The following is a 13,665-nucleotide window of genomic DNA, read 5'->3' on the forward strand; positions in this document are numbered from 1 at the left end:
TAATAGGTCAGACTCCATTTTCCTCTCACTTTAGTTGCACTTTAACCTCCTTGGCATTATGATTATTTCCAGATTTAGAGTCTAAAAGCCGTGCAATTTTTTCAAAGCGTTCAGACCCTAAAAACAAGAAGAAAAAAAAAAAGCATACCACAGAGAGATCTGCAGCAGCTCCTACATAGAACTCACTCAGGCACAGGATTACCGCTCTAAACTGTGGATTTCCATCCTGAGCCTGACTCAGGATTACCGCTAAGGAGGTTGAAGATAGAAAACTGCCACATGTAATTCAAATTATGGGTAAACTCCTCAAAAATCCTGCAGAAAACACGGAAGATTCCTCACATTAGCTAATATATACATTAATATATGTGCAAAAAAAAGTTTTCACATTTCCTATTGTGATTGTTCACCTTTGAATCTCTATCTTATTTTTCTTACTTGTATGTCCAGTTTTAACATTAACTGGGTGCTCAATGGAAAGTGATACTGAAAGTTGTCTATGTAACTGCCACATGTACTCTTTCAGCATTTATAATTAACAGCTAGCTTGCGGAATAGAGAAAACACGCTGTAGACCTTTTGTAGGTCTAGAGCTGAACATAATGTAGCCAAATTGTTTTTAATGGTCTTCCCTTTTCCAAAACCAATTCCAGAGCTGCATACCACTTGCATTAAGAAAGCTCGCAAGCCGCAATTATTGGCATTTCATTGACCATTTCTAATTATAAGTTCACTGCCATTTTAAAGCGGGACATTAGGCACAGCTTTCAATCTGGCAACCTTCTAGCTTACGAAGGAGTGTGTCAATAGGCTGCTGCTTGTCTCCACCTCCTCACGACTTTCAGACTGCAGGAAGACAGGACACAGCCTAGCAAAGAAGACTGCAAGACCTGCTCTGGGAGACTTTAGGACAGGCTTTCTCAACCAGGAGTTGAGTCCTGGAGTTCCTTGAGTACTCTGCAGGATTTCCTTGGCATTTGCCCCCATCGTAGATGAAGTATAATAGAGCACATTATAATAGGGGGCGGGGGGGAGCTGTAAAAAGAAGCACTAAATTGGGGTCGGAATAATAATGAGCACATTTAAAAAAAACAAAAAAAAAACAAAAAAACTAGGATAAGGAGACTATATAATGAGTGGCAGTGTAATAGGGGGCCTCATCTACTTTTAAAAACCATGCCTCCTGCAAAATAACTGCAGGGGTTCCTCGATATCAAATAATTGTTTGCAGCGGTTCCTTGAGATGCAAAAGTTATTTTCAGAGTTCCTCCAGGGTAAAAAGGTTGTGGAAGACTGCTTTAGGAAGTGCCTGCTGGAGAGGCATCTAGCTATATATATTTTATAAAGTGACACTGCTGCATAGAGGAAAGAAAAACTCTGCAAGCTGAATAATAGGACTGGGAAAATATGTGTCTGGAAATGATCGTTAATAATTAGTCTAGCCCAAAATGGAAATGCAGATATTGTATCTACTAGACTGTATCCTGGTTTTGTCTTTGCAGCATGCCTTGGATCTCCAGCTAGCAGTTGCAAACATCTTGCAATCACTTGTGCACACAGAGAGGAATCAGCAGGTTATGTGTGAGGCCGGGCTCCATGCCCGCTTACTTCACAGGTGCAGTTCTGCCCTTGGTGATGAGGACCATGCATTACACCCACCACTCCAGCGGATGTTTGAGAGGCTGGCATCTCAAGCACTGGAGCCCATGGTACTAAGGTAAGTAGTAGAGACTCCTATAAAGTACATATAATTACATTTTCTAAGAATTGTAATCCATTATTGTTCAGTGCCAAGCTGTAGGAAAGTGAATGAAAGAAGCTTTTTACTTAAAGAGAACCTGAGACTGTCAAAAAAGTGAAGAAAAAAAATCATACTACCTAGTCCGGGAGGGTGGCCAGATCAGCTAGCGTACATTACTCTGTATTGCTTCGCTTTTGTTTCTGTGACCCCTGGGTAACAGAAAGTGCACACCTTATCAATAAAATGCTTTTTAAGCTGCCAGTGAGCAAGAAAGTGCTCAGAATAATTTTGATAGTGTGTTTTCACCAACTTTTGGATACCTTTTCAACTGTAAAATGTTTAAAGTGACTCTGTAACAAAAATTACAACGTTTTTTCTACCATCCTACAAGTTCCTAAACCTATTCTAATTTGTTCTGGCTCACTGCAGCTCTTTCTACTATAACCATCTCTGTAATAAATCAATGTATCTTTCCCCTGTCAGACTTGTCGGCCTGTGTCTGGAAGGCTGCCAAGTTCTTCAGTGTTGAACTGTTCCTCTATGCACACTCCAGTGTGTGTTTTATTTACATAAGCCAGCAGCTTCTCTGCTATCTTATCAGTGATAGAAGAGAGCTGAATAAAAATCCTCCTCTGGAGGCTGTGAAAGGAGCTGGTCTGTCACATACTGAGGAATTAACGACATAGGCAGAGCTGTCTGCAGGAAGCCTGTAATGTTCAGTACATGAGAGAAGCTGGGGACAGAAGGTAAACACACACAAGTGATCTCTTGAGATTCAGAAGTAAGGCTGTATACAGCCTGCTTGTGTATGTATGTATTTTCTATGTGTGGACATGATGTACATCAACCTACTTCCTGTTTTAGTGGCCATTTTGTTTGTTTATAAACAAACTTTTTAAAACTGTTTTTGACTACTTTTAATGCGGCAGGGAGCGGTGAAATTGTGACAGAGGGTAATAGATGTCCCCTAACACACTGGTATGTTTACTTTTGTGCGATTTTAACAATACAGATTCTCTTTAAAAGTTTTTTTTTTTTTAAAGAGAATATGAAAATTCTCCTAGGGGAGAACTCAGGAGAAAAAGTTAATTGCATATAGGCCCTAATTTTGATTTTCTAGCTGTATGTGTTGCTGTTATGTAGATTTCCCCACTAATGAAAGTATGCCTTAATTCGGGATTCACCACACGCAACGCACATTTACTCGTCACGAGACCTGCCGCACCACGTTCAATGTGATAGCCCAATCGGACTGTCATTACGTCTGCAACAGGATGCAGCATTTTTGGGTGACAAAATGCTCCAAGTGTGAAAGAACCCTAAGGCCTCTGTAAAACTTTGTATGTTTTTATACTTTTCAGAAACCTATTGAAGCAGCCAAGCCCATGTATGTAAATGTGCTCGCATCTAATGCGGTTTTCCATCTATTCTGGAAGCGTTTTTTTCCCCCTAGTCTGTGCTCCTCCTGCATTTTTGGTTTAAAACGCATCATTATCAGCTCTGGAGCCATGTGATTTAAGGTGTTCTAATTCTGACTGTATACTTTGGAAATCATGTCAGTGTAAAAAAAATTTACTGAGTGGGCCTGATTTTGGTTTAAGGTTATAGATTATATATACAGTGGCTTGCAAAAGTATTCGGCCCCCTTGAAGTTTTCCACATTTTGTCATATTAGTGCCACAAACCTGAATCAATTTAATTGGAATTCCACGTGAAAGACCAATACAAAGTGGTGTACACGTGAGAAGTGGAACGAAAATCATATATGATTCCAAACATTTTTTACAAATCAATAACTGCAAAGTGGGGTGTGAATAATTATTCAGCCCCCTTTGATCTGAGTGCAGTCAGTTGCCTATAGGCATTGCCTGATGAGTGCTAATGACTAAATAGAGTGCACCTGTGTGTAATCTAATGTCAGTACAAATACAGCTGCTCTGTGACTGCCTCAGAGGTTGTCTAAGAGAATTTTGGGAGCAACAACACCATGAAGTGCAAAGAACACACCAGACAGGTCAGGGATAAAGTTATTGAGAAATTTAAAGCAAGCTTAGGCTACAAAAAGATTTCCAAAGCCTTGAACATCCCACGGAGCACTGTTCACGCGATCATTCAGAAATGGAAGGAGTATGGCACAACTGTAAACCTACCAAGACAAGGCCGTCCACCTAAACTCACAGGCTGAACAAGGAGAGCGCTGATCGGAAATGCAGTCAAGAGGCCCATGGTGACTCTGGACGAGCTGCAGAGATCTACAGCTCAGGTGGGGGAATCTGTCCATAGGACAACTATTAGTCATGCACTGCACAAAGTTGGCCTTTATGGAAGAGTGGCAAGAAGAAAGCCATTGTTAACAGAAAAGCATAAGAAGTCCCATTTGCAGTTTGCCACAAGCCATGTGGGGGACACAGCAAACATGTGGAAGGAAGTGCTCTGGTCAGATGAGACCAAAATGGAACTTTTTGGCCAAAATGCAAAACGCTATGTGTGGCGGAAAACTAACACTGTACATCACTCAGAATGCACCATCTCCACTGTCAAATATGGTGGTGGCAGCATCATGCTCTGGGGTGCTTCTCTTCAGCAGGGACAGGGAAGCTGGTCAGAGTTGATGGGAAGATGGATGGAGCCAAATACAGGGCAGTCTTGGAAGAAAACCTCTTGGAGACTGCAAAAGACTTGAGACTGGGGCGGAGGTTCGCCATCCAGCAGGACAATGACCCTAATACATAAAGCCAGGGCAACAATGGAATGGTTTAAAACAAAACATATTCATGTGTTAGAATGGCCCAGTCAAAGTCTAGATCTAAATCCAATCGAGAATCTGTGGCAAGATCTGAAAACTGCTGTTCACAAACGCTGTCCATCTAATCTGACTGAGCTAGAGCTCTTTTGCAAAGAAGAATGGGCAAAGATTTCAGTCTCTAGATGTGCAAAGCTGGTAGAGACATACCCTAAAAGACTGGCAGCTGTAATTGCAGCAAAAGGTGGTTCTACAAAGTGTTGATTAAGGGGGCTGAATAAGTATGCACACCCCACTTTGCAGTTATTGATTCGTAAAAAATGTTAGGAATCCTGTATGATTTTTGTTCCACTTCTTACGTATATGTTACGGCGAGAACCCGAAGTTTGGCCACTTCTAGTTCTGGCCGGCCACTTCGGGTTCTGGCTGGCCAATGCGCGAAGTGGCCGCTGCGCTGCGGCCAATGTTAGAAATGGAATGATTCCTCTGACATTAATGTATCTTCTGGCCGCAGCGCAGCGGCCAAATGTAGAACAACTTAGTTCATTTAATGCAATTCAGCCGGCGGCAATGTAACAATTCAAGCCGCCGGCTTTTTCTCTGCCTCTCTCTCTCCTCCTCTGCCTCTCTCTCCCCTTCCCCCCCCCCCCCCCGCCTCTCTCGCTCTCTCCTATGGGCAGCCGGGCGGGGACACGAGTGTCCCCCCGGAGTCGTTCGTCGCGGCAGGGGAATCCTGCTGTTCTTGCAGAGCGGGTGCTGGCAGAAGCGATGTCTGCAGCCTCCCCGCTCTGCTTTCCTGGTGCGACGAACGACTCCCGGGGACACGCGTGTCCCCCGCGCAGCTGCCCATAAGAGGAGGAGAGAGAGGCAGAGAAAAAGCCGGCGGCTTGAATTGTTACATTGCCGCCGGCTGAATTGCATTAAATGAACTAAGTTGTTCTACGTTTGGCCGCTGCGCTGCGGCCAGAAGATACATTAATGTCAGAGGAATCATTCCATTTCTAACATTGGCCGCAGCGCAGCGGCCACTTCGCGCATTGGCCGGCCAGAACCCGAAGTGGCCGGCCAGAACTAGAAGTGGCCAAACTTCGGGTTCTGGCCGTAACATATACACCACTTTGTATTGGTCTTTCACATGGAATTCCAATAAAATTGATTCATGCTTGTGGCAGTAATATGACAAAATGTGGAAAACTTCAAGGGGGCCGAATACTTTTGCAAGCCACTGTATGTATTGGTTCACTTTAATGGCTGTATCATAATTTATGTTTCAAATGTATTCTATTGTTAATGGTGCTCAGATATAAAATCACATTTTTATGTTTTTATGCAGAGCTTGTGTTATTTTAGGTAGACACAATTTACTTTTTGGGTTCGACTCACAAGCTAGCAAGGGTACTCCTTGAGGATACTCAAGATCAACTGCAGTTTCGTTTACAATGTGCTTCAATACTCATGTTTTTTCTTTCTTTTACATTTTTCTTCCAGAGAATTTCTGCGGCTTGGAAACCCATTGAATTGCGCAGCCTGGGACAAGAGGCTACTGAAACAGTACAGAGTCCACAAGCCAAGTTCTCTGAGTTATGAGCCAGAAATGAGAAGTAAGATTATGCTTCATGAAAATATCTATCATGATTACTGGAAAATGAAATAAATGTCATACTTGATGTTCCCTACAGAGCTTTGCCAGTTAGCTTGCTAACATTGTTTATGAATGTTAATGATTTATTGCTGACTGACTACTGTAGCACAGGCCTAGAAGAAATTAAGGTGAATTATTGTCCTACTTGAAGAAAAACTCTTCCAAATGTAGATTCATTACTTGTGAATTTATACCTTGTCAGTGTGATATAAGATATAGGCTTTTGATCATTTTTACTGCCACTAAACAGAGGTCTGAGTTTGTAGGTTGTAAGGTGTGCACTTGGTTTAGGTTAAATGAGATGATTACAGCTGATATCCTGCCTGAGTACTTAAAGATTCTCCTTTCCTATGGACAATCGGGCACATACATTGGCGTCATGTGGGACCCACTAACCCGTGGACCTCCTCCTTACTGTTGCTGCAGTAACTCACTGGCCACCGAGTCTCTGACAGATGCGGGACCCAGGTGAAAACAAGATTGAGAAACTTCCTGGAAGCTTGTTGTCTCCATGGCACACACACACACCAGCTGTTACTGTCATGGAGGGGGGCACACACACCAGTTACTACTTTCATGGGGGGTTATGCCACCAGTTGCTGCTTTCTTGGTTTAGGGGCAAGGGGAATGGTTAAAGTGTTAGGGGCAACTTGCTGCTGATGTTATATTTGGGGGGGGGGGGGGGGGGGGGAGAGATTGCCATCACATCAGCTGAAGTCTAATTAGAGGAAGAGGCCACATGTCGCTCATGGGAAGGGGTGTGTGGGATAGGCCACACACCAGTTGTTACTGTCATGGGGGGGGGGGGGGGAATCCTTTTACACTTTGTGCAGTACCAGAGCCAAAAAGTAGCACCTTGCTTTATAGCAGCGGAAGTTGACCAGTTACCCCACAAGGACCCGCAGCAGCACAAATTGCCGAAGTAAGTGTGATAGGGCTATCGCTGCTTTTGCGACGGTATGCAGCATTCCGGGTATGCAGTGATGCGATAAGTGTAAAAGGGGCCTAAATTAAACACTCAGTTTATCCTGATTGAACTAGGACCCCTTTTTTAAATTTGAGCACCCCCACTTCTGCACGATCCTCTGCATGGCCCTGTGGTTGATTGAGCATTTTGGGTGACACAGCTCAAGGAAGTCCTGTACTGAGCATCCTGTCTTGGTTTGTGGAGAGGGGAAGAGGTAAAGTCCAGCACTGGACAAGTGAGTGGCTTCCCCACAGTGGGAATAACAATGAAACGTTAGAACTAATTTGCCATTTGTTTAGAAATAATTCGTAACAGATCTCTAAACAAAATTATAGGACTGATGTTAGATTTTTGCCCATGACAATCGTCTCAAATGTTGCAAATATAAAATGTGCATAAACAGGCCTTAAAGGGAACCAGAGAGGAATGCATTGTTAAAATAGAAAAAGATTTTATACATACCTGGGGATTCTTCCAGCCCCATAAGCCTGGATCGCTCCCACGCCGCCATCCTCCGCTTCCTGGATCCGCCGGTACCGGGCCCGTCACTTCCGGCGGACGCGGCCAATTGTCCGCATGATAGGGGCTCCCTCCATACCCGTACGCATGTGGCTGCGCAGTAGGCAGCCACACACGTAATTGTATGGAGGGAGCCCCCTGTGATGCGGAGAATTGGCCGCGTCCGCCGGCCTACTGGCGGTAATGACGGGACCCGGTATCGGCAGATCCAGGCAGCGGAGGACGGCGGCGTGGGAGCGATCCGTGCATATGGGGCTGGAGGAAGCCCCAGGTATGTATAAAAGCTTTTCTTGATCCTCTCTGGTTCTCTTTAAATATAAGGTTGACTATCTGTGATTAGTCCTAAATTCCTCCCTGGAAGTTTCTGCGCATCAAATGTTCTGACATATCTTATTTGCATGCTTGTTCCAGCTGAGTGATTAAAAAAGAATTCTATTGAGATGCATAACTTGCATTTTCTGGAGGATGTCAGGAATGTCTCTCTCAGGTTAGACAAGTGCACTTATACAAATGAATTGGTCATCTCCATTCTCTGAAGAATGCTGTGAAAGTGAGTCACCCAAGATGTGGTACAGCTGGATGAGAGAGCCATTCTATCAGTGCTGGATGATTAATGGTTTGGTTATATTATCAAACATTGCTGAGATCCAGAAGAGCCCAACAGAAAGCTGCAGTCTCCAGGCTGACAAGCCCTTCATACCCTACACTCTGCACTTGGTTTTGTAAAAATTTGCCATTTTAAACAGCTGTGCTTTTAAAGAAACCCTCCAATAAGATGTTTACAATTTGGCATCTAAATAGACACTGGATTTTCTTAGTGGGCTGATTAAAGAAATCTGACTTGAACAGGGCAAAAGCAGAAAGGGGAACTCTGCATGAACGAGAGTACTAGCTGCATAGGATGAGAGGGGTTGCTGTACATGAAAGATGCAGATGGTAGAGATGGCTGCACTTGCAATAGAAGAAAGATTGCTGCACTCAAATGGGGCTACAACATGTGAGGGTAGGATAAGAATGTTTGTCTAGAGCAGGGGTGTCCAACTCAATCATGCAAGGGGCCAACATTTAAAACAGTCTAAATCACAGGTCAAGTTGTTTATTATGATTTAACATTTATTGTAGGGACACACTTCTTCCCCCTATGCGGAGTACCTCAGTGGAGCAGTGTAATATTTGCCTTATGTGCTGCTTCAGGTCTCATCTGGTCTTTCGGACAGCCACATGCTCTATGCTGCATACCTCTGGCTACTGAGGCAAGTCACATGATTGGGAGAAGGAGGTATGGAAGCACAGAACATGCGACTGCCAGGAAGAACAGAAGTACATAGCTGGAGCAGGTAATAACTACACTGCTCTGCTGCGCTACTCTATGTGGGGAGGTGTGTGTTTTACCAGCTGTTCAGATGTTTAGATCCCGAGAGGGCGCCCCATGGTAATTTTGCTGGGGAGGTCCCATGGGTTGTTGATGCACTGTGGCTCAAACTGACAGTGTTTTAATCAGAAGCACTGTAGCTGGTGTGCCCCTCTGGACAGGAAGGCAATGTGCTGTCGTTCTTTTATTGCTTACAATGATAGGCATTTAAAGCTCTTGAGTGCCACATAAAATGGCAAGGAGGGCTGCATTTGGCCCACAGGCCTTGAGTTTGACACCTGTGGCCTAGAAGTTAAAAGAATATACCAGTAAATCTGGCACTGAAAGGAGTAAGATATGCATAATGATTGTGGACTCTTCGCGATTAATATTATACAGTGATTATTCAGATTTTACATTGTCACAGCTATTGAATGGTCATTATAAAGATCCTGACTTGTGGATCAGCCATCCTTGCTTTTGGCCAAAGGTTATATACAGTGTTTTTCCTAGAAGTTTACATTCACATTTATACTATGAGAAATGTATGCATTTTTACACTTTTTTTCCCATAACATTTATATTCAGTTTTGCTAAGGGTTTGCAGTGCAGTCAGCTTAACGGGTAATGATCTGGATTGAAAATCACTTGCGATGTCAAGTAAAAAGTTTTTACAACTTTTTGTGTCCTGCGAATGGGAAAAAAATGATCAAAAGGATGCACTGCGTTCTTGTACTTGTTAGTATATGTTGAAAATGCATATAAAACAAGTGGCTACTACAGTTTGTAAAATGTTTTTGATTTGTCTTGTAGGTATTTTTATCTAGAGCTCTATCTGTTTTTTCCTTTCATCCCACGCCTTAAATTGCGTATTTTCTTTTCAGCTTGCAAAGTTTGAACAACTGTAGGTCAGCCTGTCTGTTCCAAAATTACAGTTTAGCTACAGATACTATGGAAATGCAATCTGTTCAGTTTGTGCACTGCTGACTCTTCCCACACAAGCTGCCCACTTTTCTACGCACTCTGCTGACATATTAGTGGCATTCACTTTCGAGGATACATCCTGTGCCTTTCCATTCAGCATTGCTTGTTCGACATTATACTGCTGCTTACTCAACGCTGAAAATGCTGATTATTCATACCCAGCTGGGTTCATTTGTTATTAAACTCTGACTAGACCCAAATCTCTCTTCAGTGAAAATGGCAGAACAAAATTATTTTTTGTTCCAGAACTGCATTAAGTTGAATTGTATGCAAATAACTGCTTTTGCTAAAAGTGTCAGAAGAAAGTCCCACTGCTTTGACCTCTTCTTAAGCCTTCTTAAGTTGCTTTCATGTAGCAGGTTGCTTGTAGGGATGATCAATGATTTGCAAATATTTCTGAGTTTTTGCAAATGTATGTAATGTTTTATGCAAATATATGCAGCTTTAAAATGGACCAATCAATTTAAACCTGGGTGGGACTTGATTGGTCCATTTTCAAGTTGCATGCATCTGCATACAAATTACATGCATTTGTACATCATTAATCATCATTAGTTGTTTGTAGGCATGCACTTTTTCAATGTAGGTATTTGAATATATTTATTTTCATCATGCAACCGTATAGTAAGAGTGATATGGAGACTGCAAAATGTGTTTCCTATTATTCAAACCAAGTCAGATACCTGGCTATCCTGCTTATTCTCTTCCACTAGTACATTAAGCTACTTATCCAGAATGAGAATGTGGATAAGGTGGTCTCACTAAAGCCTGACTACATTAGCTACATATTGGTTTCAGGTGTGTGTACATTGTGTTAACATTGTTTTACTTACTATGAATGAACATAGTCATGTCCATTCATTCCAGGCACTGTAATTGGCTTGGGAAACATATGTTCCCCTTCATCAATCGCCACAATGTAAATCCTGCCTTGAACGAGTGGAGGCTGCATGCAGTCCTGGATGCATATTTGTGTCCAGATAGCCTAGCGCGGCTCCTATGTGGATGACTATAGACTTTCTTTTTTTAAGTCTTTTGATAGCTAGTAGAAAGGTTATCTCTCTCGTTATCTCTCTCGTGGACACACACACACACACACACACACACACACACACACACACACACACACACACACACACACACACACACACACACACACACACACACACACACACACACACACACACGTTGTGTAAAAAAGAGCAGGGAGAATGGCATCGTTCCACCTGCAGGCTCCCTGTTCTGTGATAGCTAGACTAGTGGGGAAGGGAAGAGAATGACTGAACTTTTATGCAGAATTCAGAAGTCTATGCTTAATGTCTCTTTTCTTGTGTAGTATGATTCTTATAATATATTGTGCATATTACCAAAATGCTGTTAAATATTGCTGCCATAGCTTTGACGAAACTGTCTGCTTGGATGTCACACAGGTAGCATGATCATGTCAACAGAGGGCTTGGGCTCTGACAGCGTATTTTGTGTGGGCGAAGATAAACACTACCGGATAAGCCGAAGCTTAGTAAAGTCAGCAGAAGGAAGCACTGTGCCCCTAACGAGGGTAAAGTGCCTGGTTTCTATGACAACACCACATGATATTCGGCTTCATGGATCATCGGTCACGCCTGCTTTTGTGGAATTTGACACTTCTCTGGAAGGCTTTGGGTAATTTTTTTAACTTTACAATGTAAAGAATAATAATAATACTAATCTGAATACGTGAACGTTACAGTTACAGCCAATTAAGAGGATTCAGAAGGATTCCTAGTAGGCTCAACTTATGCTGCGTGGTAGTCTACCAAATGGCTTAATATTGCGAAGTCTGCTTGAAATGTGTTTAATACTATTTAATATTAATCGTAAAAAAAAAAAGTTTAAGAAAAATCTGTGAAAACTTATACCTCAATTATACATGAGAAGAAATAATGACGCTGACAACTTTGTATTGACACAAAATGATAGATTATTTAATACATCTAATGTGGAATGACAAAGGATTCCAATAGTTCTTCTTCTAATAGTATTTTTTTTTTAACCAGGTGCCTTTTCTTGCCAAGTTTAGCTCCTCATAATGCTCCAACTAGCAATGCAGTAACCACAGGCCTTATTGATGGGGCTGTACTCAGCGGTATTGGTACAGGTAAGAAAATATTTCATTAAAAATGTTCATAGTAATACAGTAGGCTGAAAAATATGTTCCTATTTAAGCAAAGGTAAACATGGCAGTACATCTAATGGCTGAAATCTTTACCATGGTTTTTGTTACACTTTAGTGTAAATTAATGAAAATTAACATGTGTAGTATGTTCTGCTTAGATACTTAGGTGTGTTCTCATCTCTTTGGCCTAGTGCACACCAAAAACCGCTAGCAGATCCACAAAATGCTAGCAGATTTTGAAACGATATTTCTTATTTTTCTGCAGCGTTTCAGCTAGCGTTTTGCGGTTTTGTGTAGCGGTTTTGGTATAGTAGATTTCATGTATTGTTACAGTAAGGGCCTGTTCAGACTATCTGCGTATGAAGAATGCGTTTAAAATCAAAGAAACGCAAGTTGAAAAACGAATGCGTTTTTCTTGCGTTCTAATGCGTATTCTATTGCGTTTTGCACACACACGTGACCCAGGGGAAAAAAAAGAATTATGGGAACTGCAGAGGAAAACGGACCATAAAAACACAATAGTATGCGTTTTTGATACGCGTCCATAGACTTTCATTGCGTCCGTTTCTATGCGTGACGCACAGAACTGCGTGCAGCAATGCGGATGAGAAACGTATGCGTCTCATACGCATACATGTGAACTAGCCCATTCAAAAGCATTAGGAGCCGTTCCTATGCGTTTTTGGTACCCGTACGTGTTCCCTGAAAACGTCTAGGAACGCGCATAGTCTGACAGCTACTGTAACAAAAACCGCCTGGCAAACCGCTCTGAAGTGCCGTTTTTCAGAGCGGTTTGCGTTTTTCCTATACTTAACATTGAGGCAGAAACGCATCCGCAATCCAAAATCTGCAGTAGCCCGGGAGTATGCGTTTCTGCAAAACGCCTCCCGCTCTGGTGTGCACCAGCCCATTGAAATACATTACCCTAGCGGATCCGCACCCGCAAGCGGATCGCAAACTGCAGCCGAACCGCTCTGGTGTGCACTAGGCCTTTCTTCTAGCCACTATAAAGTCTATGCGAGATGTTCATAGTATAGGTCATAGTGCTTGTTGCGAAAATGTGAAGATGCCCAGCAAACTTGTACCAGATCTGCCTGCCTGTTATATATCGTATAAAGTGTTTTTTGTTTTTTTATGTCCAGTTTCACTATAATTTCTAAATCAAAATATAGCCTAAAATACTCCACTTTCTTCTCCTATGCAGATTTGCACAGGAAAGTAGTTTGTCCCCTGACACTGCAGGCTGCTATTCCTCTCCTCCATTCAATCCATCTCAATGTGCTGCTCTTTACATTTACACCAATTTTCCAGCGGCTGTTATGAGAGGGCATCAGATTGCTGACAGGAAACGAACAAGGAGAGCGGATGGGAAATGGAGAGGAGATGATGAAAATGAGAATTGAAGAAAAGATGAAGTCCACCCTTTACTGTATTGCATCCTTGCCCTACTGTGCTCTCGCAGGGAGGACTTGGTGATACTTGTTTGAGAACGTGGTAGCACTTGTTCAAAGACATAGCAATGCTTTGGGTTAGAAAGCCAAGGAAACTTTTTTTTTTTTTTCC

The 13,665-nt window shown here is 42.5% G+C and overlaps 1 protein-coding gene across 5 annotated transcripts in view; it reads left to right on the forward strand.

Annotated features, from left to right (window-relative positions):
- The window catches only part of WDFY3 (WD repeat and FYVE domain containing 3), a 352,404-nt gene that overhangs the window by 191,913 nt on the left and 146,826 nt on the right, over window positions 1-13,665 (forward strand). For all 5 annotated transcript variants that reach the window (XM_068233510.1, XM_068233509.1, XM_068233512.1 and 2 more), the window contains 4 exons: window positions 1,503-1,717; window positions 5,973-6,085; window positions 11,378-11,609; window positions 11,984-12,084. In XM_068233510.1, the coding sequence (XP_068089611.1) occupies window positions 1,503-1,717; window positions 5,973-6,085; window positions 11,378-11,609; window positions 11,984-12,084 (661 nt within the window). The remainder of the gene's footprint in view (window positions 1-1,502; window positions 1,718-5,972; window positions 6,086-11,377; window positions 11,610-11,983; window positions 12,085-13,665) is intronic.

The sequence above is a fragment of the Hyperolius riggenbachi genome, chromosome 1 (assembly GCF_040937935.1).
Source record: "Hyperolius riggenbachi isolate aHypRig1 chromosome 1, aHypRig1.pri, whole genome shotgun sequence".
Lineage (NCBI taxonomy): Eukaryota > Metazoa > Chordata > Amphibia > Anura > Hyperoliidae > Hyperolius > Hyperolius riggenbachi.